This window comes from Gorilla gorilla, chromosome 7 (genome assembly GCF_029281585.2).
Source record: "Gorilla gorilla gorilla isolate KB3781 chromosome 7, NHGRI_mGorGor1-v2.1_pri, whole genome shotgun sequence".
Taxonomy (NCBI): domain Eukaryota; kingdom Metazoa; phylum Chordata; class Mammalia; order Primates; family Hominidae; genus Gorilla; species Gorilla gorilla.
Genome location: NC_073231.2, coordinates 78,455,568 through 78,481,406, shown reverse-complemented (window position 1 = coordinate 78,481,406; position 25,839 = coordinate 78,455,568). Strand labels below are relative to the sequence as shown.

The 25,839-nt window shown below is 41.4% G+C and overlaps 1 protein-coding gene across 2 annotated transcripts in view; it reads left to right on the top strand.

The window, feature by feature from the left end:
• The window catches only part of HOOK3 (hook microtubule tethering protein 3), a 131,869-nt gene that overhangs the window by 93,796 nt on the left and 12,234 nt on the right, over positions 1 to 25,839 (top strand). For both annotated transcript variants that reach the window (XM_031013584.3, XM_055349172.2), the window contains exons 16-21: positions 5,952 to 6,039; positions 10,511 to 10,545; positions 16,217 to 16,299; positions 18,333 to 18,433; positions 21,081 to 21,185; positions 21,361 to 21,432. In XM_031013584.3, coding sequence (XP_030869444.1) covers positions 5,952 to 6,039; positions 10,511 to 10,545; positions 16,217 to 16,299; positions 18,333 to 18,433; positions 21,081 to 21,185; positions 21,361 to 21,432 — 484 coding nt within the window. The remainder of the gene's footprint in view (positions 1 to 5,951; positions 6,040 to 10,510; positions 10,546 to 16,216; positions 16,300 to 18,332; positions 18,434 to 21,080; positions 21,186 to 21,360; positions 21,433 to 25,839) is intronic.

Below are 25,839 nucleotides of genomic sequence, written 5' to 3'. Positions count from 1 at the left end.
GCAGGAGAATTGCTTGAATGCAGGAGGTGGAGGTTGTAGTGAGCTGAGATCACGCCACTGCCCTGCAGCCTGGTGACAGAGACTCCGTCTCAAAAAAAAAAAAAAAAAAAAAAAAAGAAATGTTACTGATTTTTGTATGTTGATTTGTAATTTGACTTCTTCCTTTCCAATTTAGATGCCCTTTATTTCTTTCTCTTGTCTGATTGCTCTGGCTAGGACTTCTAGTACTGTGTTGAATAACAGGGTGAAAGTGAGCATCCTTGTCCTGTTCCTGATCTTAGAGGAGAGACTTTCAGTTTTTCCCCATTCAGTATGATACTAGCTATGGGTCTCTCGTATGTAACTTTTATTATGTTGAGGTATGTTCCTTTTATACCTAGTTTTTTGAGAGTTTTTATCATGAATTGTCATTGAATTTTATCAAATGCTTTTTCAACATCAATTGAAATGATCATATGGTCTTTGTCCTTTATTCTATTGATGTAATGTGTCACATTAGTTGGTATGAGGATGTTGAACCATCCTTGCATACCTGGGATCAATCCCATTTGGTCATAATAAATGATCTTTTTAATGTGTTGTTGAATTTGGTTTGCAGTATTTTATTGAGGATTTTTGCATCAATATTCATTAGTTATACTGGCCTATACTTATATACATATTTTTAAGACAGGGTCTTACTCTGTCGCCCAAGCTGGAGTGCAGTAGCTTAGTAGAGCCAGGTTTTCACCATGTTGGCCAGGCTGGTCTCGAACTCTTGACATCAGGTGATCCACCTGCCTTGGCCTCCCAAAGTGTTGGGATTACAGGCGTGAGCCACTATGCCTGGCCTATAGTTTTGTTTTGTTTTTTTTCTTTTGATGTGTCTTTGTCTCGTTTTGGTATCAGGGTAATACTTGCCACATAGAATGAGTTTGGAGGTATTCATTCTTCCTCTATTTTTCAGAATAGTTTGAGTAGGATTGGTATAAGTTCTTCTTTAAATGTTTTGTAGAATTTGCCAGTGAAGTCATCGGATCTGGGGCCTTTATTGGTAGACTTTTTATTATGGCTTCAATCTCGTTACTTGCTATTGGTCTCTTCAGGTTTTGGATTTCTTCATGATTCAATCTTGGTAGATCATATGTGTCTAGGAATTTATCCATTTCTTCTAGATTTTTCAATTTTTTGGCATATAGTTGCTCATAATAACCAGTAATCCCTTGAATTTCTCCGGTATCAGTTGTAATGTCTCGTTTTTTGTCTCTGATTTTATTTATTTGGGTCTTCTCTCTTTTTTTCTTAGTCTGGCTAAAGGTTTGTCAATTTATCTTTTCAAAAAACTGGTTTTTGTTTTGTTGCTCTTTTATATTGTTTTCTTCATTTCAAATTCATTTATTTCTGCTCTGATCCTTATTTTTTATCTATTTGTTTATTTAGAGACAGAGTCTCACTCTGTCGCCCAGGCTGGAGTGTAGTGGCGCGATCTCGGTTCATGCAACCTCCACCTCCTGGGTTCAAGTGATTCTCCTGCCACAGCCTCCAGAGTAGCTGGGACTATAGGCATGCACCACCACCCCTGGCTAATTTTTGTATTTTTAGTAGAGATGGAGTTTCACCATGTTGGCCAGGCTTGTCTCAAACTCCTAACCTCAAGTGATCCACCCACATTGGCCTCCCAAAGTGCTGGGGTTATAGGTGTGAGCCACCACACCCAGCCTGCTCTTATCTTTATTATTTCTTCTACTAATTTTGGGTTTGGTTTGCTCTTCCTTTTCTAGTTCGTTCAGTGGCATCGTTAGGTTGTTTATTTGAAGGTTTTCTCTTTTTTGATGTAGGTTCTTGTGCCCATAAATTTCCCTCTTACTATGGCTTTTGCTGTATCCCATAGATTTCGGTATGTTGTGTTTCCATTATCATTTGTTTCAATAAATTTTTCAGTTTCCTTGTTGATTTCTTCATTGACCCACTGGTCATTCAGGAACATATTGTTGAATTTCCATGTGTTTGTATAGTTTCCAAAATTTCTTTTTTTTTTTTTTAATTTTTTAATTTTTTTTATTTTTTATTGATCATTCTTGGGTGTTTCTTGCAGAGGGGGATTTGGCAGGGTCACAGGACAATAGTGGAGGGAAGGTCAGCAGATAAACAAGTGAACAAAGTTCTCTGGTTTTCCTAGGCAGAGGACCTTGCGGCCTTCCGCAGTGTTTGTGTCCCTGGGTACTTGAGATTAGGGAGTGGTGATGACTCTTAACGAGCATGCTGCCTTCAAACATCTGGTTAACAAAGCACATCTTGCACCGCCCTTAATCCATTCAACCCTGAGTGGATACAGCACATGTTTCAGAGAGCACAGGGTTGGGGGTAAGGTCACAGATCAACAGGATCCCAAGGCAGAAGAATTTTTCTTAGTACAGAACAAAATGAAGTCTCCCATGTCTACCTCTTTCTACACAGACACGGCAACCATCCGATTTCTCAATCTTTTCCCCACCTTTCTCCCCCTTCCATTCCACAAAACCGCCATTGTCTTCATGGCCCGCTCTCAATGAGCTGCTGGGCACACCTCCCAGATGGGGCGGCTGGCCAGGCAGAGGGGCTCCTCACCTCCCAGTAGGGGCGGCCGGGCAGAGGCGCCCCTCACCTCCCGGACAGGGCGGGTGGCTGGACGGGGGGCTGACCCCCCCCACCTCCCTCCCGGACGGGGCGGCTGGCCGGGCGGGAGGGCTGACCCCCCCACCTCCCTCCCAGACGGGGCGGCTGGCCGGGCGGGGGGCTGACCCCCCCACCTCTCTCCCGGACGGGGCGGCTGGCTGGCCGGGCACAGGGGCTCCTCACTTCCCAGTAGGGGCGGCCGGGCAGAGGCGCCCCTCACTTCCCCGACGGGGCGGCTGGCCGGACGGGGGGCTGACCCCCCCACCTCCCTCCCGGACGGGGCGGCTGGCCGGGCAGAGGGGCTCCTCACTTCCCAGTAGGGGCGGCCGGGCAGAGGCGCCCCTCACCTCCCGGACGGGGCGGCTGGCCGGGCGGGGGGCTGACCCCCCCCCCACCTCCCTCCCGGATGGGGCGGCTTGCCGGGCAGAGGGGCTCCTCACTTCCCAGTAGGGGCGGCCGGGCAGAGGCGCCCCTCACCTCCCGGATGGGGCGGCTGGCCAGGCGGGGGGCTAACCCCCCCCACCTCCCTCCCGGACGGGGCGGCTGGCCGGGCGGGGGGCTGACCCCCCCACCTGCCTCCGGGAGGGGGCGGCTGGCCGGGCGGGGGGCTGACCCCCCCACCTCCCTCCCGGATGGAGCGGCTGGCCGGGCAGAGGGGCTCCTCACTTCCCAGTAGGGGCCGCCGGGCAGAGGCGCCCCTCACCTCCCGGACGGGGCGGCTGGCCCGGCGGGGGGCTGACCCCCCCACCTCCCTCCCGGACGGGGCGGCTGGCCGGGCAGAGGGGCTCCTCACTTCCCAGTAGGGGTGGCCGGGCAGAGGCGCCCCTCACCTCCCGGACGGGGCGGCTGGGGTAATTTATTCTTTTGTTACTCAAAACCACTCAGATTTTTTTACCTTGATGTGAAGAAGTTATAGCTTTAATTAAATTTTTACTGTGATCCTTTCTAAATTATAAACCTATAATTTCTTGTAATTTAAGTAAAAGCATTTCTTATTAAACTGTTTGGCTGTTTGGATTCTAAACACTCATTGTCTTGTTTTCTCCTTAATTTGGAGCAGTCTGGCTTCTGCTACTACCATTTCACGAAAGTATTTCTTGCTAAGATAACTGGTCATCTCTTAAATGGCCAATCCCATAGCAGCACTCAAGACTTTATCTTTCCTCGTCTTTCTACTATATTCAGTGTTGTTATTCAGTTCCCCCTTCTTCAAATTTTTTATTTCAATAATACCCATCTCTTACATTCTCTCTCATTCTCTGATATTCTTCAGGGTGAGGTTCCTCTTTCTACCCCTTGGTTGATCCGCCATGGGCCTTCTTTGTTAGTCTTTTACACTGTTCTTCACATTCTTTCTAGACAATATCATTTTTGCTCATGGCCTCAGTTAACTCCACATTGCTCCCAAATCTGTATGTTCAACTCAGGCTTCTCTCTGCTTTAGATTGAGGTATCTAGCTGTTTGACAAATTTCTAGGCATTTCATTTTCAACAAATGTAAAATCAGATTCCTATATTTCTTTCTTATCCTGTTCCTTTTGTCTTCCCTTCTCAGCGAATACCAAAATCCTTATATTCTTTTGCCTTTTCTCAAGATAGTTCGTCTGTCCCTTTCTATTTCCTCCTCTGTCCCTTTCTATTTCAGGCATATTTAGTAATAATAATAATAATAATAGCCTTCTCTCATCTTCAGGCCTGCTCTTGAACCTTTTTGATAATATCTTCCATTTTAAAACCAAAGTGATCTGTCTGACATACTACCTGTGTGATCTGTCTGACCATGTTTTCCCTTCTTGTAATCCTTCAGTATCACCCAAGACCTTGGGAGGTAAGCTGGTCTCCTGAATGTTGCATCATGACCTAGAGAATTTATGAAAGTCAAGCCATGGGCCAGGCGCGGTGGCTCATGCCTGTAATCCCAGCACTTTGGGAGGCCGAGGCAGGTGGATCACCTGAGGTCAGGAGTTCGAGACCACCCTGATCAACGTAGTGAAACCCCGTCTCTACTAAAAATACAAAAATTAGCCAGGCATGGTGGTGCGCATCTGTAATCCCAACTACTCAGAAGGCTGAGGCACGAGGATTGCTGGAGCTTGGGAGGTGGAGGTTGCAGTGAGCTGAGATTGCACCATTGCACTCCAGCCTGGGCAACAGAAGGAGACTCCGTCTCAAAAAAAAAAAAAGAAAAAGAAAAAGAAAAAAGAAAGTCAAGCTGTGGAATCAGCGTTATTTAAGGTTATCTGAGTTATTCCAGTTTCAGCCTGACTTGAGGCTTGCTGATTACAGGATAATCCCAGCAGACACTTTGTATTCCATACAGGGTTGTGCTGATCTCCTTTTCCCCCAGTTTCTCTCCGGGCATTCTTCCTCTCATAACATACTCATCATCCATACCATTCCTGAATTCACTGCATCCTCTTATTTTTCTGCATACTTTGGACATACTGACCTCTGTCTTGAATCTCCTTTCCACCCTTAACTCATAGATGTTTTATTTATTGTTCTAGTCTCATTTCAAGTCCAGAGTATTTTAACTCCTCCAGAGAGTTATTGCTTCTTTGACCATCATTTTTATATGCATCTATGTACTACTTTGAAGTTTTTATCTGATTGTATTTTATTTGCTTGCACTTGTTCCTCCCCACTAGACTTTAATTCCGTGAGGGCAGGGATCTTTTTTTTTTTTTTTTGTGAGGCAGGGTCTCACTCTGTTGCCCAGACTGGAGTGGAGTGGCACGAACACAGCTCACTTCAGCCTCGACCTCCTGGGCTCAAGCGATCCTCCTACCTCATCCCCACAAGTAGCTGGGACTTACAGGTGCTTACCACCATGCCTGGCTAATTTTTCTATTTTTGGTAGAGATGGAGTTTCACCATGCTGGCCAGGCTGGCCTCAAACTCCTGAGCTCATGCAGTCCATCCACCTTGGCCTCCCAAAGTGCTGGCATGGGCCACCACCCCCTGCCTGAGTGCAGAGACCTTTTAATACTAGTGCTGAGCACAGTCCTTGAGACATAGTCTTCATAAACATGTATTGAAGTGAATTTCAGAGAAATTAATATGCATAAGTACATTGGTTCTAAAATATGTGCCCACCCAAACACTGTGTTAGAAGTCATCATTCGAAATTTCAAGCAATACCAAAAATAATCAGAAAAGTAAGCTGCCACTCATGACATTAGGCCACTACTATACTACTACTGCTATAACATGAGACTTGATTTTGCTAATTATACTTTCTAACTAATATAACAACCTAAGGAAAAAAGGCATACATAACTCACCACTTGGAAAATTAATGTACATTTCATTTCTAGGCTGGTGAATCAAAGACTTCTGGAAGTACAGTCACAAGTTGAAGAATTACAAAAATCTTTACAGGATCAAGGCTCAAAAGCAGAAGATGTAAGTTTTAATATGTACCAACGATGGTCCATCAGTTTCACAATGTTGAGAAATAACTTTTATTTTTTATTTGATGTTTTTTGTCAAAATAATTTAGTATTATATTGGTTATAGAAAAGAAATAGTGTTTTCCTTTTTACTAACATTCCTTATAAAAAGGACCAGATAGTACTTTATTGTCTCTTCAGATTCGCTTTGCTGGGAATTAGAAGTTCATTTCTAGTTACCAACTGAAGAATTAATTGAGGCTTTATGTTTTAAATGTGCTGAACTCAGTGTTCAAAGATGAAGTGTAGGGTTTTTCCCCTTTGGCCAAAAAAACAAATTGCTAGTGGGAATTTGGAATGTTCAAGTAGAAATTTTTAATGTAACAGTGACTTTAAGAAAATACTGCCGTCCCTAGTATTGCATTTTCTCTAAATCTCTGAATCCCTCTTACTCCTTCTGTTCCCCAACACTGGCCCTTTTTTGCACATCCCCCAGCACTCTGCGTCTCTGTCACAGCTCTGCACACTTGCACTAGAATAGTGTAAATGTATTAGCCAAGGACTGCCTTTCTTCACACCTGCGTGTTAACCTTCTATCACAGTACTCAGGTAGCACATAGTCGTCTATCTCCGGCAAAAGTGTAAGTCAGTCAAATTTTGCAAATCCTTTATGTTTAATGAACAGTAAACAACCGAGCTAAGACTTAGAGTGTTCAAAAATAGTGTAAAGAGGAGAAAAAACAAAATTTTGGTGATCAGTCTTTGCTTCAACCAGATGTTTTGTTTTTTTCCTGTTACCAATGTAATTTGCTGTAAACTCTGGCATTTGAGCATAAATGTTTGTTCCCATTGATAGAGTCATTTTGGAGGATTAACTTCAAAACTGTAGATGTAGCCAATTCCATTTGGCCTTATTAACATAAGAGGATATAAAAACAAAAGGAACCGAAGAAAGGGAGTTAAGTATGTTACTTAAAACTTGTGAATACTAGATACAAAAAGCTCATCCATGGCCTAGCTTAATGAGTTTCTCCAGACATCATCTCGTGTATATTGGCAACATGTCCTTCATTCTAACATGGGTGATGTTAGCTCATCCCTTAATCAATGTGTTGGCAGTCCTTGTTAGATTCCCAGATTGATTTCTGATTCCTAAAACTGTCACCAACATTTAAACTTCCTTATGCCCTTATTAAAATTTAAAACATGTTTTTATTCAAAATTGGAAATCACAAAGAGGTGAAACAAAACTACCATTAGTGTATTGAAATATTATTAAGCCTAATTAAGTATCTTAGAGATGAACTGAATGGGGCAACATTTCTTAATTCAGTGAAATCACTAGGTCCTTTAAACTGAGAAAAACGTAAAATCCATTCTGGTCTCTAAAAGTCTGAGGAGACTTTTATTGATTTGTTATGGGAGTGAGGGAAGGGCATGTGGTACATAGGAAGTAAAAATGGTGAAATATTAGAATCAGCTTAAACTTCAGTGTTACAATGATGGCCATTGTGCATGGTTCTCTTACATTAAAACATAAATAAAAGCATTTATTCTTCAAAAGATAATTTGGCATAGCTTGATTAGGTATCGCTATGGTAATCAAATCTAATTAAATATGCTGTGGGCCATTACTTTAACAGAACGTATTTCAGAAGTGAGATGCTAGCCCTGTCAAGTACTATTTACATAAACTAGTCCATTTATTTGACTGTCCAGATGCCAATGTCTTGCTGTAAACTAAGCAGAACTTTGCTCTGCGTTCTTTTCTATATGTAGAAAAGATTCAGATAGCTGAAACTGTGCCTTCAAATGGCTTAGAGAAATAAATAGTACAATACAGGATATATGGTTCTTGCCCCAGCAAATATTTTTATGTTTTTGTCTTACCTTTCTCTTTCTCTAACTTAAAGTGTTGCATCTCGGGAATGTGCAACACATAAAGCAACCTGCCAAAGGAAGTGGTCCCCTCTGGAGAAGAACAACATAATTTCTGCCAGCTTCTGTTATCAAAAGCACAGTCCTTTCATGTGATCTTAAGTCAGAGTAGAAGGGGTTGCACATTTTTATTATTATTTTTATGTAATTTGTTTTTAGCATGGAAGCAGAAAAACGTTGTTATATCCAGCCATATGGATAATTTGAGCTAGCCACAATATATAAAACTTCAGAGAACAAGACAGGATGAGGAGACGGTAGAAAAAAGAAAAATGTACATTTCTTTTAAAAGTGCATATCTTGGGCTGGGCACAGTGGCTCATGCCTGTAATCCTAGCACTTTGGGAGGCCGAGGCGGGCAGATCACGAGGTCAGGAGATCGAGATCATCCTGACTCACATGGTGAAACCCCATCACTACTAAAAATACAAAAAAAATTAGCCAGGCATGGTGGCGGGTACCTGTAGTCCCAGCTACTCGGGAAGCTGAGGCAGGGGAATGGCATGAACCTGGGTGGCGGAGCTTGCAGTGAGCAGAGATTGCGCCACTACACTCCAGCCTGGGCAACAGAGCGAGACTCCGTCTGAAAAAAAAAAGTACTTATCTTTTACTTCTGTTCATGAATTAACTAAATCGTTGCTTCTCTTGGCTGCTGTGTTTGCTTCATACTAATTTGTCCTCTCTGTCTCTTGGCATGGTTTCTGCTCAAGGCTATTGTAAGTATGGCTTCCTTTTCATTTTTATATAGTGAGCAGTTTTTGGATTTAGACTGCCATCATAGTTGATGGTGTGGAAAATTTTATTAAGGTAGTTTTGTGCAAAACGAGTATCTGGATTACTTGCCTTATAGGTTTAAGACCTTTACAATTAAGATACTCAAAGGATATCGAACTCTTAAAGAGTCAGCCAACAAGAAGTCTGCTCTTGGTTTTATTCCCCATTCCACTCCTGTTCCATCCCATTATTATAATTAATTCATTTATATAAATTATCTTGATACAGTCTATCCCCCTCCTGCCCCATGCTTTGGTAGGAACAGTCTTCAGTTTGGAGAGGCACTGCAGCATAGGAAGCATAGAGGTGAAGGAGATGCATGGACTCTGGGGTCTGGCAGACCTGGGTTTTGGATCTGCCACTTAAAAGCTACTAAATGTTCTCCAGCCTGCCCTTCCTCAACTGTAAGATGGGGCTATTGTTACACAGGCTGTGAGGTTTACATATGACAGTGTGTATGACATGATTTAGAGCATTGTTTGGCATATTAACCACCCATTTAACTATGTTATTACATATCTTCTCAGAGTTAAAGTTTTGCTAGAGTCTAATCAAAACATAAGCACAGAATTAAAGTTTCTAAAAAGTATTCACATTTTACCCCTGTGCTAAAGAAGGAATGAGCAATAATCGAAAGTTAATAGAGTTGGCCGGGCACAGTGGCTCACACCTGTAATCCCAGCACTTTGGGAGGCCAAGGTGGGAGGAGGATCACTGAGGCCCACAAGTTTGAGACCAGCCTGGGCAACAAAGTGAGATCCTGTCTCTTTTTTTTTTTTTAATTTTTTATAAAACAAAGGTAACAGGGTTATCTTTTTGTATATTTGGGAAGCGGTGATAGAGGACATGTGGATCTACTGAGGTAACTATAGTTAACATATTGAGGAAAGAAGTGAAATTTGAAGTATTATAGAGCTGTGTTAGAATGGAAGTGAATAAAAAATTGTGGTAATTATTATCAAAAGAACTTAGTGTGAGGGTTCCTTTTCCCTCATCACTGGCGTTGATTGGACAATTTGTTTTATAAGCCTATATTAATTGGGTTTTGACTGAATTAATTATATAACCATTTATCTCAAAATGAAATGTTCCATAAAATTTATTAATAGTATATACTGTATAAGTGTTAAATTATGAAATTTAGTGGTCTTATAGAGAATGTCTTTATTGTTTATTTTTAGGTCAATTTTGATCTCCTGCTTTTCAGGAGACTTTTTTTTTTTTTTTACCCAGTGAAAGCTACATTCTCCAACATATTAAAGGCTGTGCATATGCCATCCTTCACATTCCCATACCACTGCATAAATTATTTGTAACCTGTGCATTTTCATAAGTCACTCATTAAGTCAGACATATTTATAGAAGCTGACCCAATACTTTATCATGACTCAAGGAAAATAGTATAGCAGATAAGTGTCTTAAAGGAAGTCTATTATTACTACGGTCCTGTCTGCCTGCCAAATCCAGGATTATTAGGTCTATAATTAAGTGACTTTTTCATTCCTATTTTATTCATCTGCCCGACTGTAAATAGAGAATTCATATATATCCAGGTTGTGGGTATTTCATACTGATTGTCATCCCTTAGGGGCTGCGCTCTACCTTTATTAAAGAGATTTAAACTGGGGTACATTGTGTGTTTTCAGCTCTTTGACCAAACAAATTACTGAGAGCTCACTCAAAATTAATGACTATTGTACTTTTAACTTAAAAGAAAGTACTATTTTAGTTAAAATGTGAGGTAATAAACTAATTTTGTTTTTCATTTTTAGTCAGTCCTTCTAAAAAAGAAGCTTGAAGAACATCTGTAAGTATAAAAGCTGTTGAGGCTGATTCTTCTATAGTGGAACACATGTGCTTTGTGTTAGGTAGTTACGGTGTGTCTAGGCGTTGGCACAGGTGGCCCTTGAAGAAATAGAAAATTATAATACATATTATGAGAGTCTGAAGGGTCACTTCTCCCCAAGGTTCTCAGGTCAGAATAATGACTGCTTTAGAACTGCCTTCTCAAGTGAGACTTCAGGGTTTTCTGTCTTTGTGATAATCATAGTTAGGAGTTTGAGACACTCTAGATCATGGGTCAGACACCTCTTTCTATAAAGGGTCAGATAGTAATTGCTTTTTAGGAGTTGAAAGCTGGTCTCTGTCACAGCCACTCAGCTCTGCAGTTGTAGCTTGAAAACAGCCATAGACAATACATCAATTAATGGTTGTGACCATGTTGCAGTAAAACTTTATAGATACGAACAGGCAGCAGTCTGGTTTTGGCCCGTGGGCTATAGCTTCAGCTCTAAAGTATTGCCAGCTTAATCTATTTATTTAAAAATAAAAGTTAAGAGACAAGGTCTTTTAAAAAAGAGACCCTGTCTTTAAGAGACTTTAAGGTCTTTAAGAGGCAGGGTCACTATGTTTCCCAGGCTGGACTTGAACTCCTGGTCTCAAGTGATCCTCCTGCTGCAGCCTTCTGAGTAGCTGGGATTACAAGTACATGCCACCACACCCAGTCTAATCTTCTTTCTTAAGTAAATTTTTTAAAGGCTATAAAAGCTTGTCAGATTTTCAAATATTTCCTGGAATTACAAACAAGGACTTTGTGGTATAAAAGATGAAGTAAATTTTAAAATATTCACATATGTTTTTTCATGAAGAAGAAGTCTTCTCTCTTTATCTTTAACTGAGGTTGACCATATTAGAGATGTTTCATAATTTTTCTTGCACCCGGTAACAACCTTAATCCTTCTCATCCTTTTCTAGCAAAACTCCGGGCAAGCATTGAATTAGTGACTGTGAATTAATAGCCTGTTAAAGTGTTACAACTTTACACTGTGCTAAACCAGACATCCTCAGTACCACAAAGATAATTTGGATTTATTCTACTAGGATGCGAAAGAAATTCTCTTCTGGCAATTTGCCTCATGCTATCCAGTTTGTGTTTTTGTGTTTTAAATGATAAATGTGGGAGACACAAGATACTCCTGGCGACAGATTTGCTAGCAATTCAAGCAGTGGGCAGATTCTTAATGTACTAGAACAGAAAATATTACTTTTGCCTTTTGTGAGATTACCTTCAATGAGAGTTTAGTACTGAATTCTGTCCTTTAAAAAAAAAATTCTCATTCCTTTATGGCAAAAAATATAATACCTGTCATTTCATAGAACTACCAACTGACCATTATTCTGTGCGCAGTCATTTACATGGTGAAAAATCTTCATCAGAAAGGATTTATTAGTGAAGATGGAGGCTGTATTAGTTCTTATAGCTGCCATGTCAAATTACCATACACTAGGCGGTTTATGGCAACATAAATTTATTCTCTCATAGTTCTGGAGGCTAGAAGAACCAAGGTGGCAGCAGGCTGGTTCCTTCTAGAGGTTTGGAGGGACAATCTGCTCTGTGATCCTTCTTGTGGCTGGTAACCGCCAGCAGTCCTGATGTTTTTGGTTGTAGACAGATCACTCCAGTCTCTTTCTCCACCTTCACATGTCATTCTTTTCTCTGTATGTCTGTGTCTAATGACCTTCTTATAAGGATGCCAGTCATTGGATTTAGGGCCTTCCCTGATCCAGCGTGCCCTCATCTTAGCTACTTACACCTGTAAACACCCAATTTCCAAATACTGTCACATTCATATATCCTAGGAATTAAAACTTCAATTTTTCTTTTTAGGAGACACAATTCAGCCCACCACAGGAGCCACAGATATCTCCAAATATGGCCAGCCTCATGCATATTTAAAATGACAGTGGTCCAGGTGTGGTGGCTCACGCCTGTAATCCCAGCACTTTGGGAGGCCAAGCAGGTCAATCACTTGAGGTCAGGAGTTTGAGACCAGCCTGGCCAATATGGTGAAACTCTGTCTCTACTAAAAATACAAAAATTAGTGGGGCATGGTGGCGTGCACCTGTAATCCTAGCTACTCAGGAGGCTGAGGCAGTAGAATCGCTTGAACCCAGAAACCAGAGGTTGCAGTGAGCCGAGATCACACCACTGCACTCCAGCCTGAGCAACAGAGCAAGACTCTGTCTCAAAAAAAAAAGAAAGAAAAGAAAAAAAAGAAAGTCGGGTGCGGTGGCTCACGCCTGTAATCCCAGCACTTTGGGAGGCCGAGGCAGGTGGATCACTCAAGGTCAGGAGTTCGAGACCAGCCTGGACAACATGGTGAAGCCTCATCTCTACTAGAAATACAAAAATTAGCCAGGCGTGGTGGCGCATGCCTGTAATCCCAGCTACTTGCAAGGCTGAGGCAGGATAATTGCTTGAACCCGGGAGGCAGAGGTTGCAGTGAGCCGAGGTCATGGCACTGCACTCCAGCCTGGGTGGCAGAGCAAGACTCCATCCAAAAAAAAAAAAAAAAAACTGCAATGGAGACCATTTTACACATTAAATTGTTAACATTTAAAAAATCCAACATACTGAGTATTGCCGAAGATGTTGAGCAATGGCAATTCTCATCCATTGCTGGTAGGAGTATACATCAGTCTGCTTAGTAAACCTGGACATGCCACATACTCTGTGACCTCTCAGTTCTACTATATATATCCTAGATTCCTAGAAATATTGTCCGTGCATACCAGGAGGCATTTAGAAGAAAGTATGGAAGAGCATTGTAATCACAGAAAAGTAAAAATAATATGCAAATGTTCACCAATTGGAAAATGATTGAATGAGGTATATTCAAACAATAGAATACCAAACAATAGGGGAAATGTGAAATAAACCATGGCTAATACATCAACACAGATGAACCTCAAGAACATAGTGTTTAGTGAAAGATGCAAGTCAGAATAATACGTAATGATTAATGTATAAAATTTAAATTGCACAAAATTAAGTGCTCTCTCTCTCTCTCTCTATATATATATATATAGATATAATTTTTTTTTTTTTTTTTTTTTTGTGATGGAGTCTCGCTCTGTCCCCCAGGCTGGAGTGCAGTGGCGCCATCTCAGCTCACTGCAAGCTCCGCTTCCCGGGTTCACGACATTCTCCTGCCTCAGCCTCCCACGTAGCTAGGACCACAGGCATCTGCCACCACGCCTGGCTCATTTTTTGTGTGTTTTTAGTAGAGACGAGGTTTCACCGTCTTAGCCAGGATGGTCTTGATCTCCTGACCTCGTGATCCGCCCGCCTCGGCCTTCCAAAGTGCTGGGATTACAGATGTGAGCCACCGCGCCTGGCCTAAGCAATATATTTTTTAGGAATAGCACAAAGACAATAAAACCATCATGAATTTAATGAGAATGATTCAAATTCTGACTTTGGTTACCTCTGGGAAGAATATAGAGACATGCATGACTACTAAGTTTTGGGGATGATTTGTATTTATTTTTATTTTTATGTTTTTAAACTTTATTTATTTATTTATTTATTTTGAGACGGAGTTTCACTTTGTCACCCAGGCTGGACTGCAGTGGCATGATCTCGGCTCACTGCAACCTCCGCCTCCCGGGTTCAAGCAGGTCTCTGCCTTGGCCTCCCAAGTAGCTGGGATTACAGGCCCCCCCCACCACACCCAGCTCATTTTTGTACTTTTAGTAGAGACGGGGTTTCACCATGTTGGACAGGCTGGTCTTGAACTCCTGACCTTGTGATCCACCCGCCTTGGCCTCTCAAAGTGCTGGGATTACAGGTGTGAGCCACCGCACCTGGTCTATTTATTTATTTATTTATTTATTTATTTATTTTTATTTATTTTGAGGTGGAGTCTCGCTCTGTCACCCAGGCTGGAGTGCAGTGGTGTGATCTCAGCTCACTGCAAGCTCCGCCTCCCGGGTTCACGCCATTCTCCTGCCTCAGCCTCCCGAGTAGCTGGGACTACAGGCGCCCACCACCATGCCCAGCTAATTTTTTGTATTTTTAGTAGAGACGGGGTTTCACTGTGTTAGCCAGGATGGTCTTGTTCTCCTTACCTCGTGATCTGCCTGCCTCAGCCTCCCAAAGTGCTGGGATTACAGGTGTTAGCCACTGCGCCCAGCCTATTTATTTTTTTGAGACGGAGTCTCACTCTGTTGCCCAGGCTGGAGTGCAGTGGTGCAATCTCGGCTCACTGCAACCTCCGCCTCCCAGGTTCAAGCAATTCTCCCACCTTAGCCTCCCAAGTAGCTGGGACTACAGGCAAACACCACCATGCCCGGCTAATTTTTTGTATTTTAGTAGAGATGGGGTTTCACCATGTTGCCCAGGCTGGTCTCGAACTCCTGAGCTCAGGCAGTCTACCCACCTTGGCCTCCCAAAGTGCTAGGATTATAGGCATGAACCACTGTGCCCAGCCAATTTCTATTTTTTAACATGGTAGTGATTCACTGGGCTTAGTTGTATTATTCTTTTAACTGTTATATTGTATATGTTCTTTGTCATAGGTCATAAATGCATATGTCTTATCCTCAAAAAATTTATTGAGAAAGAAAAAGGTTTATGAGAGCATCATGCATAGAAAAGATCAGAAAGACGTAAAGTGCTTTTTTTAATTAGTGATTTTCTATATCTTCCCATTTTTGCAGCCTTTTTTCCTAGTTATGTTACATAGTGCCATATTAAATATGATAAAGGGAAAATTACACGTTATCAAATACCAGGGGAAAAATCTCACTTTCAGTTAATTATTTAAATACCTTTATATTGGAATATAACATATAAAGTACACGTCTTAAGTTCCTAGATTTTTTTTTTTTTTTTGAGATGGAGTCTCACTCTGTCATCCAGGCTGGAGTACAGTGGCACCATCTTGGCTCACTGCAACCTCCGCCTCCCAGGTTCAAGCGATTCTCCCTCCCATGTAGCTGGGATTACAAGCACCCACCACCACACCCGGCTAATTTTTCTACTTTTAGCAGAGACTGGGTTTTGCCATATTGGCCAGGCTGGTCTTGAACTCGTGATGTCAAGTGATCCGCCTGCCAAGGCCTCCCAAACCTAGGTGACCCGGATCGGTTCTTCATTCTTCCTTCCAGTAGATTGACCGCAAAACTAGCCACACAGCTGATCTGTATCACCTTCCACTCATTTTAACATCAGTGTATGTAACAGAATCGTACATTGTTACCCCTTTGACTTCCTTTGTTCAACATTCTGTGAGATCTATTCATGTGGTTGAGTATATCATTAGTTCATTTTTTAATTAATATGTAGTGTTCTATTTGTTAATTCTTATTTTTAGAACTTCATTTTTTTGCAACAAGATTTTGCATGGTAAAACCTTTGCAAAGTTATCTAAATATTCCTAGAAAAAATGTATACCCTCTCTTTATGCAGGTCTATCTAAACTAAATGACTACTTTTTCAAACAGAGGAATTTTTTTGTCTTTATTTTTTACTTATTTTTTAAATATATTAAATTTGTGTTTTGTCTTTTCATATATGTTTCATATCACTTGCATGCAATGCAAGTGTAATCCAAATATAAGGAACTCAGATCTTTAATTTGAACTGGAAAAAATTACAGAAGCAGTAGTAGGTGATGTTTACCTGTTTGTTACAGAGAGAAGCTGCATGAGGCCAATAATGAACTACAGAAGAAGAGAGCCATTATTGAAGATCTCGAGCCAAGATTTAACAACAGCTGTGAGTTTTCCTAATTAGGATAGTTTTTAAGTGGGCTTGCTGTATACTGCCATAGTGATAGTGAGTTTAGATAATTTTTAATTATTTATTTTTTATTTTTATTTTTTTTGAGATGGAGTCTCACTCTCACCCAGGCTGGAGTGCAGTGGCGCGATCTTGGCTCACTAAAAGCTTTGCCTTTTGGGTTCTTGCCATTCTCCTGCCTCAGCCTCCCGAGTAGCTGGGACTACAGGCGCCCGCCACTACACCCGGCTAGTTTTTTGTATTTTTAGTAGAGATGGGGTTTCACCATGTTAGCCAGGATGGTTTCGATCTCCTGACCTCGTGATCTGCCCGCCTCGGCCTCCCAAAGTGCTGAGATTACAGGCATGAGCCACTGTGCCCAGCCTGTTTATTTATTTTTGAGATAGGGTCTGGCTGTGTTGCCCAGACTGGAGTAAATGGTATGATCACAGCTCACTGCAGTCTTGACCTCCCATGCTCAAGCTATCCTTCTACCTAACCACCCCCCCAATAGCTGGGATACAGGCATGAGCCACCCTGCCCGGCTAATTTTTATAATTTTTTGTAGAGACGGGATTTTGCCATGTTGCCCAGGCTAGTTTTGAACTTCTGAGCTCAAGTCACTTGCCCACCTCAGTCTCCCAAAGTACTGGGATTACAGATGTGAGCAACCACACCTGGCCTATATTAAATTTTTATTTAAGAAATAGGCTCTATTGGCTGGGTATGGTGGCTCATGCCTGTAATCCTAGCAATTTGGCAGGCCAAGGTAGGAGGATTGCTTGAGCCCAGGAGTTCAAGACCAGCCTGGGGAACACAGCAAGACCCTGTCTCACAAAAAAGAAAGAAGGCCAGCAACAGTGGCTCACTCCTGTAATCCTAGCATTTATTTGGGAGGCCGAGGTTGGTGGATTGCCTGAGCTCAGGAGTTTGAGACCAGCCTGGGCGACGTGGTAAAAGCCCGTCTCTACTAAAAATGCAAAAAATTAGCCGGGGGTGGTGGCACACACCTGTAGACCCAGCTACTCGGGAGGCTGAGGCAGGAGAATCGCTTGAACCCAGGAGGCAGAGGTTGGAGTGAGCCAAGATCTCGCCACTGTGCTCCAGTGAGACTGTCTCCAAAAAAAAAAAGAAAGAAATAGGCTCTATTTACATATAGGGAGTATATAATCATCTTTATAATGTCTTTCTGATTGTACTTTGAATTTTTCGTTAACTCTGTATTCTAATGAATATTATATGATGTTAAGATATTTTCATAATGTAGTTCCATGTAAGTCATCCAGACTTGTGCTTCCCAAATATTTACTCCTGTAGGTAGCTTGATTTTGTTAATTCTTTTGTATTAATAAAGAGATAAGAGGTGAGAGAACAGACTTATTTTTATTGTGGTAAAATATACAAAACACACCCATTTTAAGCCATTTTTAGTGTATAGTCCAGTGACATTAAGGACATTCACATAGCACAACTATCACTTTTACCCATCTACAAAACTGTATCATCTCAAACCGAAGTTCTCTATCATTAAACAATAACTCTCCCTTCCTCCCTCTCCCCAGCCGCTAATAACCGCTGTTCCATTTTCTGTCTCTGAATTTGACTATTCTAGGTCACTCATATAAGTAGAATCATATAATATTTGTCCTTTTGTATCTGGTTTATTTCACTTAACATAATGTCTCCATATCATAGCATGTGTCATAACTAAGGCTGAATAATATTATATCTATGTACTACATTTTGTTTATCCATTCATCCCTCATGGATTCTTTATTTATGTACTTCCATACTGGAGTTTTTATTTATTTATAAGAAAATCTTTTTGTAAAAAAAAAAAAAAAAATTCTGAATTTTTTAAAAATAAAATTATGTGTAAAAATAGACCAGTCTCTCAAAGCTGTTAACTATTTGTTATTAGTCAATTAAAATATTTTTAAAATTGTGGTAATCTAAAATAAATTTATTTATATTATAACAATTTATATATATTATCTAAATATATATATTTTACTATGTCTCATCTGCAGCCTTAAAAATTGAAGAATTACAAGAAGCTTTACGAAAGAAAGAGGAAGAAATGAAGCAAATGGAAGAACGATACAAAAAATACTTAGAGAAAGCCAAAAGTGTAAGTATGAATTTTGTAGGCATCTCACTCTGCCTTCTGATCACATTTCAGTGAAGTCTCAAATATAATGGATGGACACTACAGCAACTTCTTAATGCAGAAAACTCTCAGGAGAAGAACAAATCTTATAACAAATAAAAAGAACCTGAGCAACAAGCAGTGGTCAAAATAGGTCATTCCATGGATTACTTACTAATTACCAAGAGGAAAATGTACTTTGTGTGGGAAATGAGTGGCACTTGCCACCTTATTAGTCATCAAAATTAACAACACCAATTAATGATAGGACAGCTGATATCCTGTGCCTCTTGATGGAGTATCGTTGTAAATAATAGTTAACCTGAATTTAAGCAACCTTCTATTTCCAGTTCACAGGCAAAATAAGGTTTATTGGAACAAGCTAAATAACACGTTCAGGAAACCATCAGGTAAATCCAAAATTTGGGATAGAAGTCACTGTCATGAAAACAAGAACAGGCCGTGGATTGTGGGAGAGCACAGGACCCATTCTAATTGAAAAGAGCCCCCTGCTAATTGCCAAATCAAGGCATTCATCTCTGAGTCCTGGACTGGGGGTTAAGGGGGTCAATTTTCTTTTTTTTTTTTGAGACGGAGTCTCGCTCTGTCGCCCAGGCTGGAGTGCAGTGGCGCGATCTTGGCTCACTGCAAGCTCCGCCTCCCGGGTTCACGCCATTCTCCTGCCTCAGCCTCCCGAGTAGCTGGGAACAGGTGCCCGCCACCACACTCGGCTAATTTTTTGTATTTTTTATTAGAGACAGGGTTTCACCGTGTTAGCCAGGATGGGCTTGATCTCCTGACCTCGTGATCCGCCCGCCTCGGCCTCCCAAAGTGCTGGGATTACAGGTGTGAGCCACCGTGCCTGGCCAAGGGGGTCAGTTTTCTTACAGATGATAATGCTTTGTGATTATGTAAGTTAATATCTTTAAGGAGATTTGTGCTCAAGTATTTAAAGGTTATGCGTTATGAGGCCTGAATAACTTATTTGGGAGACTTTAAAATAGTTCCCAAATAAGTAACAGCATGTGTGTGTGTGTGTGTGGAGAGAAATCAAATATGGCAATGAAGCAATTGGTGAGTCTAGGTTAAAGGTAAATGGATTTTTATTCTACCCTTTCAAGTTTTCTATGGGCTTGAACATTTTGATAGTAAAAGTATTAGGGGAGCTGGGCACAGTGGCTCACGCCTGTAATCCTGTCGCTGTAGGAGGTCAAGGCTGGAGGATTGCTTTAGCCCAGGAGTTTGAGGTCAGTCTGGGCAACATATCCAGACTCCGTCTCTACAAAAAAAAGTTTTAAAAAATTAGCTGGTCATGGTGGCATGCACCTGTAATCCTAGCTGTTCAGGAGGCTGGGGCAGGAAAATCACTTGAGCCCAGTGGTTCAAGGCTGCAGTGGGCTATGATCACATCACTGCACTCCAGCCTAGGTGACAGAGCAAGGCTCTGTCTTTAAAAATAAAATAAAACTAAATAAAAATATTGGGTGGAGAAGTAAAAAGACCTTTCCCAGTAGTCCTCTAGTTGGCCAGCCAGAATCACATCCAATGTCCATGCCCAAACAGGATTGCCAGCAGAGGAAGAAATGGGGCCACAGTGATAGGCTTACACCAGTCAGGACCCTCTCCCCAAAGTACGTATCTGATCAGAGACAGAAGTCTAGCAGACCAGATCAGAGGAAAGGAAAAGAGTAGACCACTGTCAGTAGTGTCCACTGTACAGACACATGTCATTTAATAACAGGGACACGTTCTGAGAAATGCATCCTTAGGTGATTTTGTCATTGTGCAAACATTGTAGAGTGTACTTATGCAAAACTGTATGCTATAGTTTAGTACACAACTAGGCTATATGGTATGGAGTATTACTTCTAGGTACAAACCTGTACAGCACATTACTGTACTGAATAGTAGAAGGAAATAGTTACACAATGTTAAGTTATTTTTGTGATAGGACTTTTTCAGCTCCTTATAATCTTATGGGACCACCATCATATATGTGGTTCATCGTTGACTGAAACATCATTATGTGGTACATGACTGCATTTATTAATTTTAAGCCAGAATTACTTTTTATAATTGGTTCTTTATATAAGTAAAAAGTTTTATGTTTGTACAAATATTATGTACCCATAAAAAATTTTTACTTCAAGTTACAACAGTTAATACTATTTCATATGTTTACTTTTAATTTTTTTTAGACAGATTCTTGCTCTGTTGCCCAGGCTGGAGCACAGTGACATGATCTCAGCTCACTGCAGCCTCAACCTCCCAGGCTCAAGTGATCGTCCTGCCTCAGCCTCCAGAGTAGCTGGGACTATAGGGGTGCACCACCACACCCAGCTAATTTTTTAAACACTTTTTGTAGAGATGGTTCTCACTATGTTGCCCAGGCTGGTCTCAAACTCCTTAGCTAAAGTGATCCACCTGCCTCAGCCTCCCAAAGTGCTGTGATTACAGGCATGAGCCACCACTCCAGGCCACATTTACTTTTTAAAATACCCTTGTAAGATAGCCTTTGATTTTTCATAAGTTTATCCTTTTATTTTAAAAAAAATAGTCATTCTTTTCTTAAACGTTACATTCTTTAAGTTTGAGACTTTTTAAATTTTTCTTTTATTATTTTTTGCAGGTCATCCGTACTTTAGATCCTAAACAGAATCAAGGAGCAGCACCAGAAATACAAGCTCTTAAAAATCAGCTCCAGGAACGAGACCGACTGTTCCACTCATTAGAGGTAGTTTACTATACTGTACAATAAAATAATTGTGTTTTGATTTCAATGTTCTGGGAGCCTTGTTATATTTTACAATTGTGTTCATGAGTTTTAACAATTAATTGTAAGTATTTTATTTATATTGAGTTATTTTATATCTTTACATATTTACATGTGCTTTTTTTTTTTTTTTTAGAAAGAATATGAGAAAACAAAGAGTCAGAGAGAGATGGAAGAGAAATATATTGTTAGTGCCTGGTACAATATGGTAAGAAAATAGTACTTTGGAGCATAATGAAAACTTCAATGAATATGTAATACTTATTATATTCCCTTTACTGTAGAAGTCACTCTGCCAAATGAATCTGAAAGTAATTGCTATCCTAACATACACTAACAGAATCTTAATGCTATTTCTGAACTGAAAAGCAACTATGAGAACCACTGTAAACAGGGTTAGAGCATTTTGAAAACATTATTTCTAGAGGATAGAAAGATAAATGTCAGTCTAATTTCTGTCCCTCAGAGACTTTATTGTAAGAGAAGGGACATTAATACCATCTAAACACAGATGCAATAGTTTTTGTTTTGTGGGATTATTTCAGTGTCTTTGCAGGATGGTATTTGATTGAGGGTAGTTTATCTCATGGGGTTTGGAAAATGTTCACAATGTCAGACCCTGAACCACTGCAGGTTTTGAAATTGAATATCCCAACACAAAACCTAATGCTCATCAGCATCCTGGTTGGGATGTGAATAGTTACGGATTTTAAAGAGTGCTGCACTTCTGAAGTATTTTTCAAGACTTTCTGTCTTCCTTTTGTTTTTTGTTCTTCCCAATAAGACCACTTCTGCCTTTAAAAAATGTTAGTTGGCCAGGCGTGATGGCTCACTTCTGTAATCCCAGCATTTTGGGAGGCCAGGTGGGCGGATCACGAGGTCAGAAGTTTGAGACCAGCCTGGACAATGTGGTGAAACCCTGTCTCTACTAAAAATACAAAAATTAGCTGGGCATGGTGGCACATGCTTGTAATCCCAGCTACTTGGGAGGCTGAGGCAGGAGAATCGCTTGAACTTGGGAAGCAGAGGTTGCAATGAGCCGAGATTGTGCCATTGCACTCCAGCCTGGGTGACACAGCAAGACTGTCTCAAAAAAAAAAAAGTTGTCCAAGACAAGAAATGGGACCAGATTCCATTTATTTATTTATTTATTTTTGAGATAGAGTCTCGCTGTGTATCCTAGGCTGGAGTGCAGTGGTGTGATCTCAGCTCACTGCAACCTCCACCTCAGCCTCCCAAGTAGCTGGGACTACAGATGCCTGCCACCACGCCCAAATAATTTTTGTATTTTTAGTAGAGACAGGTTTTCACCATATTGGCCAGGCTGGTCTCGAACTCCTGACCTTGTGATCCACCTGCCTTGGCCTCCCAAATGTTGGGATTACAGGCGTGAGCCACCGCACCCAGCCCCAGATTGCTTTTAACATCCCACTGCGACCCTGTAGCTCTGTTACTGGCACAGTACCATTGTTTTTGTTTTACAGTTATAATTGATAACTGCCTCTTAAAGGTTAGTGTCCCTGGCCTCTGAACACTGTGATTTGATCTTTGTCAAAAATTCATAAATTTCATTATATATTATTTTCACATCTGTATTTGCCTTGGTCAAAACTGCATATCTATGGCTGGGTGCGGTGGCTAATGCCTGTAATCATGGCACTTTGGGAGTCTGAGGCAGGCAGATCACCTGAGGTCAGGAATTTGAGACCAGCCTGGCCACAACATGGTGAAACCCCGTCTCTACTAAAAATACAAAAATTAGCCAGGCATGGTGGCACATGCCTCTAGTCCCAGCTACTCAGGAGGCTGAGGCACGAGAATCGCTTAAACCCCGGAGGCGGAAGTTGGGATTGCACCACTTTACTCCAGCCTGGGTGACAGAGTGAGACTCTGTCTCAAAAAAAAACCAAAAAACAAAAACTGCATATCTAAGATTTTATTGCAATTTTAAAACCAGAGAGGAAATCGTATCAGAGTTAGAATACTATTGTTGACAAATATAGGCTATGCACGATGGCTCACACCTGTAATCCCAGCACTTTGGGAGGCCAGGGTGGGCGGGTCACCTGAGCTCAGGAGTTGGAGACCAGCCTGGCCAGCATGGTGAAACCCCATCTCTACTAAAAATACAGAAATTAGCAGGTTGTGGTGGCGGGTGCCTGTAATCCCAGGTATTCCAGAGGCTGAGGCAGGAGAATCGCCTGAACCTGGGAGGTGGAGGTTGCAGTGAGCCGAGATCACACCACTGCCCTCCAGCCTTGACGACAGAGCGAGACTCCGTCTCAGAAAACAAACAAACAAATACAGATTTCTTGAAAATTAAAATTCAAAAAATAGAAAAAATAAAACTATATATTTAAAGAAATTCTCTGGGAATTAGTTCTAACTTTTAAACTATTCTGTCTCTTCCCTGTCCTCCTGGAAGCTTAGTGTTAGCAATCTAGGAGCTCTGCATTTCAGGCCTTATTAATAATTTCATATTACTATTATTATTTTTTGAGACAGAGTTTCACTTTGTCACCCAGGCTGGAGTGCAGTGGTGCAATCTTGGCTCACTGCAACCTCCACCTCCCGGGTTCAAGCAAGTCTCTGCCTTAGCCTCCCGAGTAACTGGGGTTCCAGGCGCCCGCCACCACGCCTGGCTAATTTTTGTATTTTTAGTAGAGACAGGGTTTCACCATCTTGGCCAGGCTGTTCTTGAATTCCTGACCTCGTGATTCACCCGCCTCACCTCCCAAAGTGCTGGATTACAGGCATGAGCCACCCCACCGAGCCCAATAATCTCATATTCTGGATTGATTTTTATGACTTCACATATTTTGTTTCTTATGGAGCCAGAATGATTTATTCTGTGAAGCGGTACTAAAGAATAGTCCTAATTTGTTTTTTTTTTTTTTAAATGGAGTCTTTCTCTGTCGCCCAGGCTGGAGTGCAGTGGCATGATCTCGGCTCACTATAAGCTCCGACTCCTGGGTTCACGCCATCCTCTTGCCTCAGCCTCCCGAGTAGCTGGGACTACAGGTGCCCGACACCACGCCTGGCTAATTTTTTGTATTTTGTTTAGTAGAAACAGGGTTTCACCGTTTTAGCCAGGATGGTCTCAATCTCCTGACTTCATGATCCCCCCTCCTCGGCCTCCCAAAGTGCTGGGATTACAGGCATGAGCCACCGCGCCCGGCCAGAATAGTCCTAATTTTTAACTCTTCAGAGAGTGAAGGAATAACTCCAAATAGACTCCCAGAAGTTACGTTCAGATAAGTAAACCATCATGCTTACATTCAGAAAGTTCTGCTTCTCAGGTTACTTAAATGGAAATGATGAGTGCTGGGAAGAGGTATTAAGTAGCTCAGAGAATGCCCTTGCAATAGACTGAGGTCTTTAACCTATGTGAAGAATTTGAATAAATTGCTTGAAATGTGAAAGTGGAAAAATGAGAATATTTAAATAAAATACAAATTTTTAATATATGTAGCCAAATGTATAAGTTAAAGATTACCAATAAATATTTGTCAATTTTATTCAAAACTTTAAATTCTCTGATTTCAAGTTGAGTTTAAAAACATATTTTAGATTTTTCTTATTTGGAAAATATTATGTATTTGGGTTGATAGGATAGACTGAAATTGTATTAAAAATGCAAAGCTGAGGTTGGGCGCATGGGCTCACGCCTGTAATTCCAGTACTTTGAGTGGCCAAGGTGGGAGGATCTCTTGAACCCAGGAGTTTGAGACCAGCCTGGGCAACATGGCAAGACTCCATCTAAAAAAAAAATGAAAAAAGATAAAACAATGCAAAGCCATGACCTGTTTTCCCTAGAAACCAGCTAGTGATGTATCTTCCAGCCTTCTGTCTTCTGCACATCCTTCATTGCATCCTGTAGTTTGGCTTTTCCACCTGACTCTCCTTTTGCCTCTTGATTGCTTTTTTCTTCCTTGCTGCCAGCTTCTGCTTATGCCCAGCAGTTTACTTGCATTCAGTCATTGGTGAGATTAAACAGCAGCTCTCAGTTCTTTCATTTTTGTTGTTGTTGTTATTGTTTTTGAGCCAAGTTCTCGCACTGTTCCCATGCTACAGTGCGGTGGTGTAATCACGGCTCACTGCAGCCTCAACCTCCTGGGCTCAAGCGAGCCTCCCACCTCAGCCTTCCAAGTAGCTGGGACTATGGGCATGCCATCATGCCCAGCTAATTTTTTTATTATTTTAGAGAGGGGGTTTCTTGTTATTTTGCTAAGGCTGGTCTTGAGCTTCTAGCCTCAAGTGATCTTCCCACCTTAGCCTCCCAAAGTGCTGGGGTTACAGGCATGAGCCACTACTCAGTTCTTAATGTTTCTCTGGCTAGGATTCTTCATTGTCTTATTAAATGAGTACCAAAAAACTGCTTTTTTCCTGATCTACTCATAGACTTCTGCCTTTAGTAAGTAGTGTTATTATCATATTCTTGTCATTCCTCCGCAGTCAGGGAGTGCCCTGGAGGTTTCCTCCCTCCTGTTAAGGTGCTCTGGGTCCAGCAGTTGCCTCCTCTCCCTTCTAAGTTAGTAGGCGATCCTTCTCCTGTCTTCAAGAAAGACCCCCTTCTCTCATTTGGGCCCTCTGTTGTGGACTGTCAGGAAGTTTT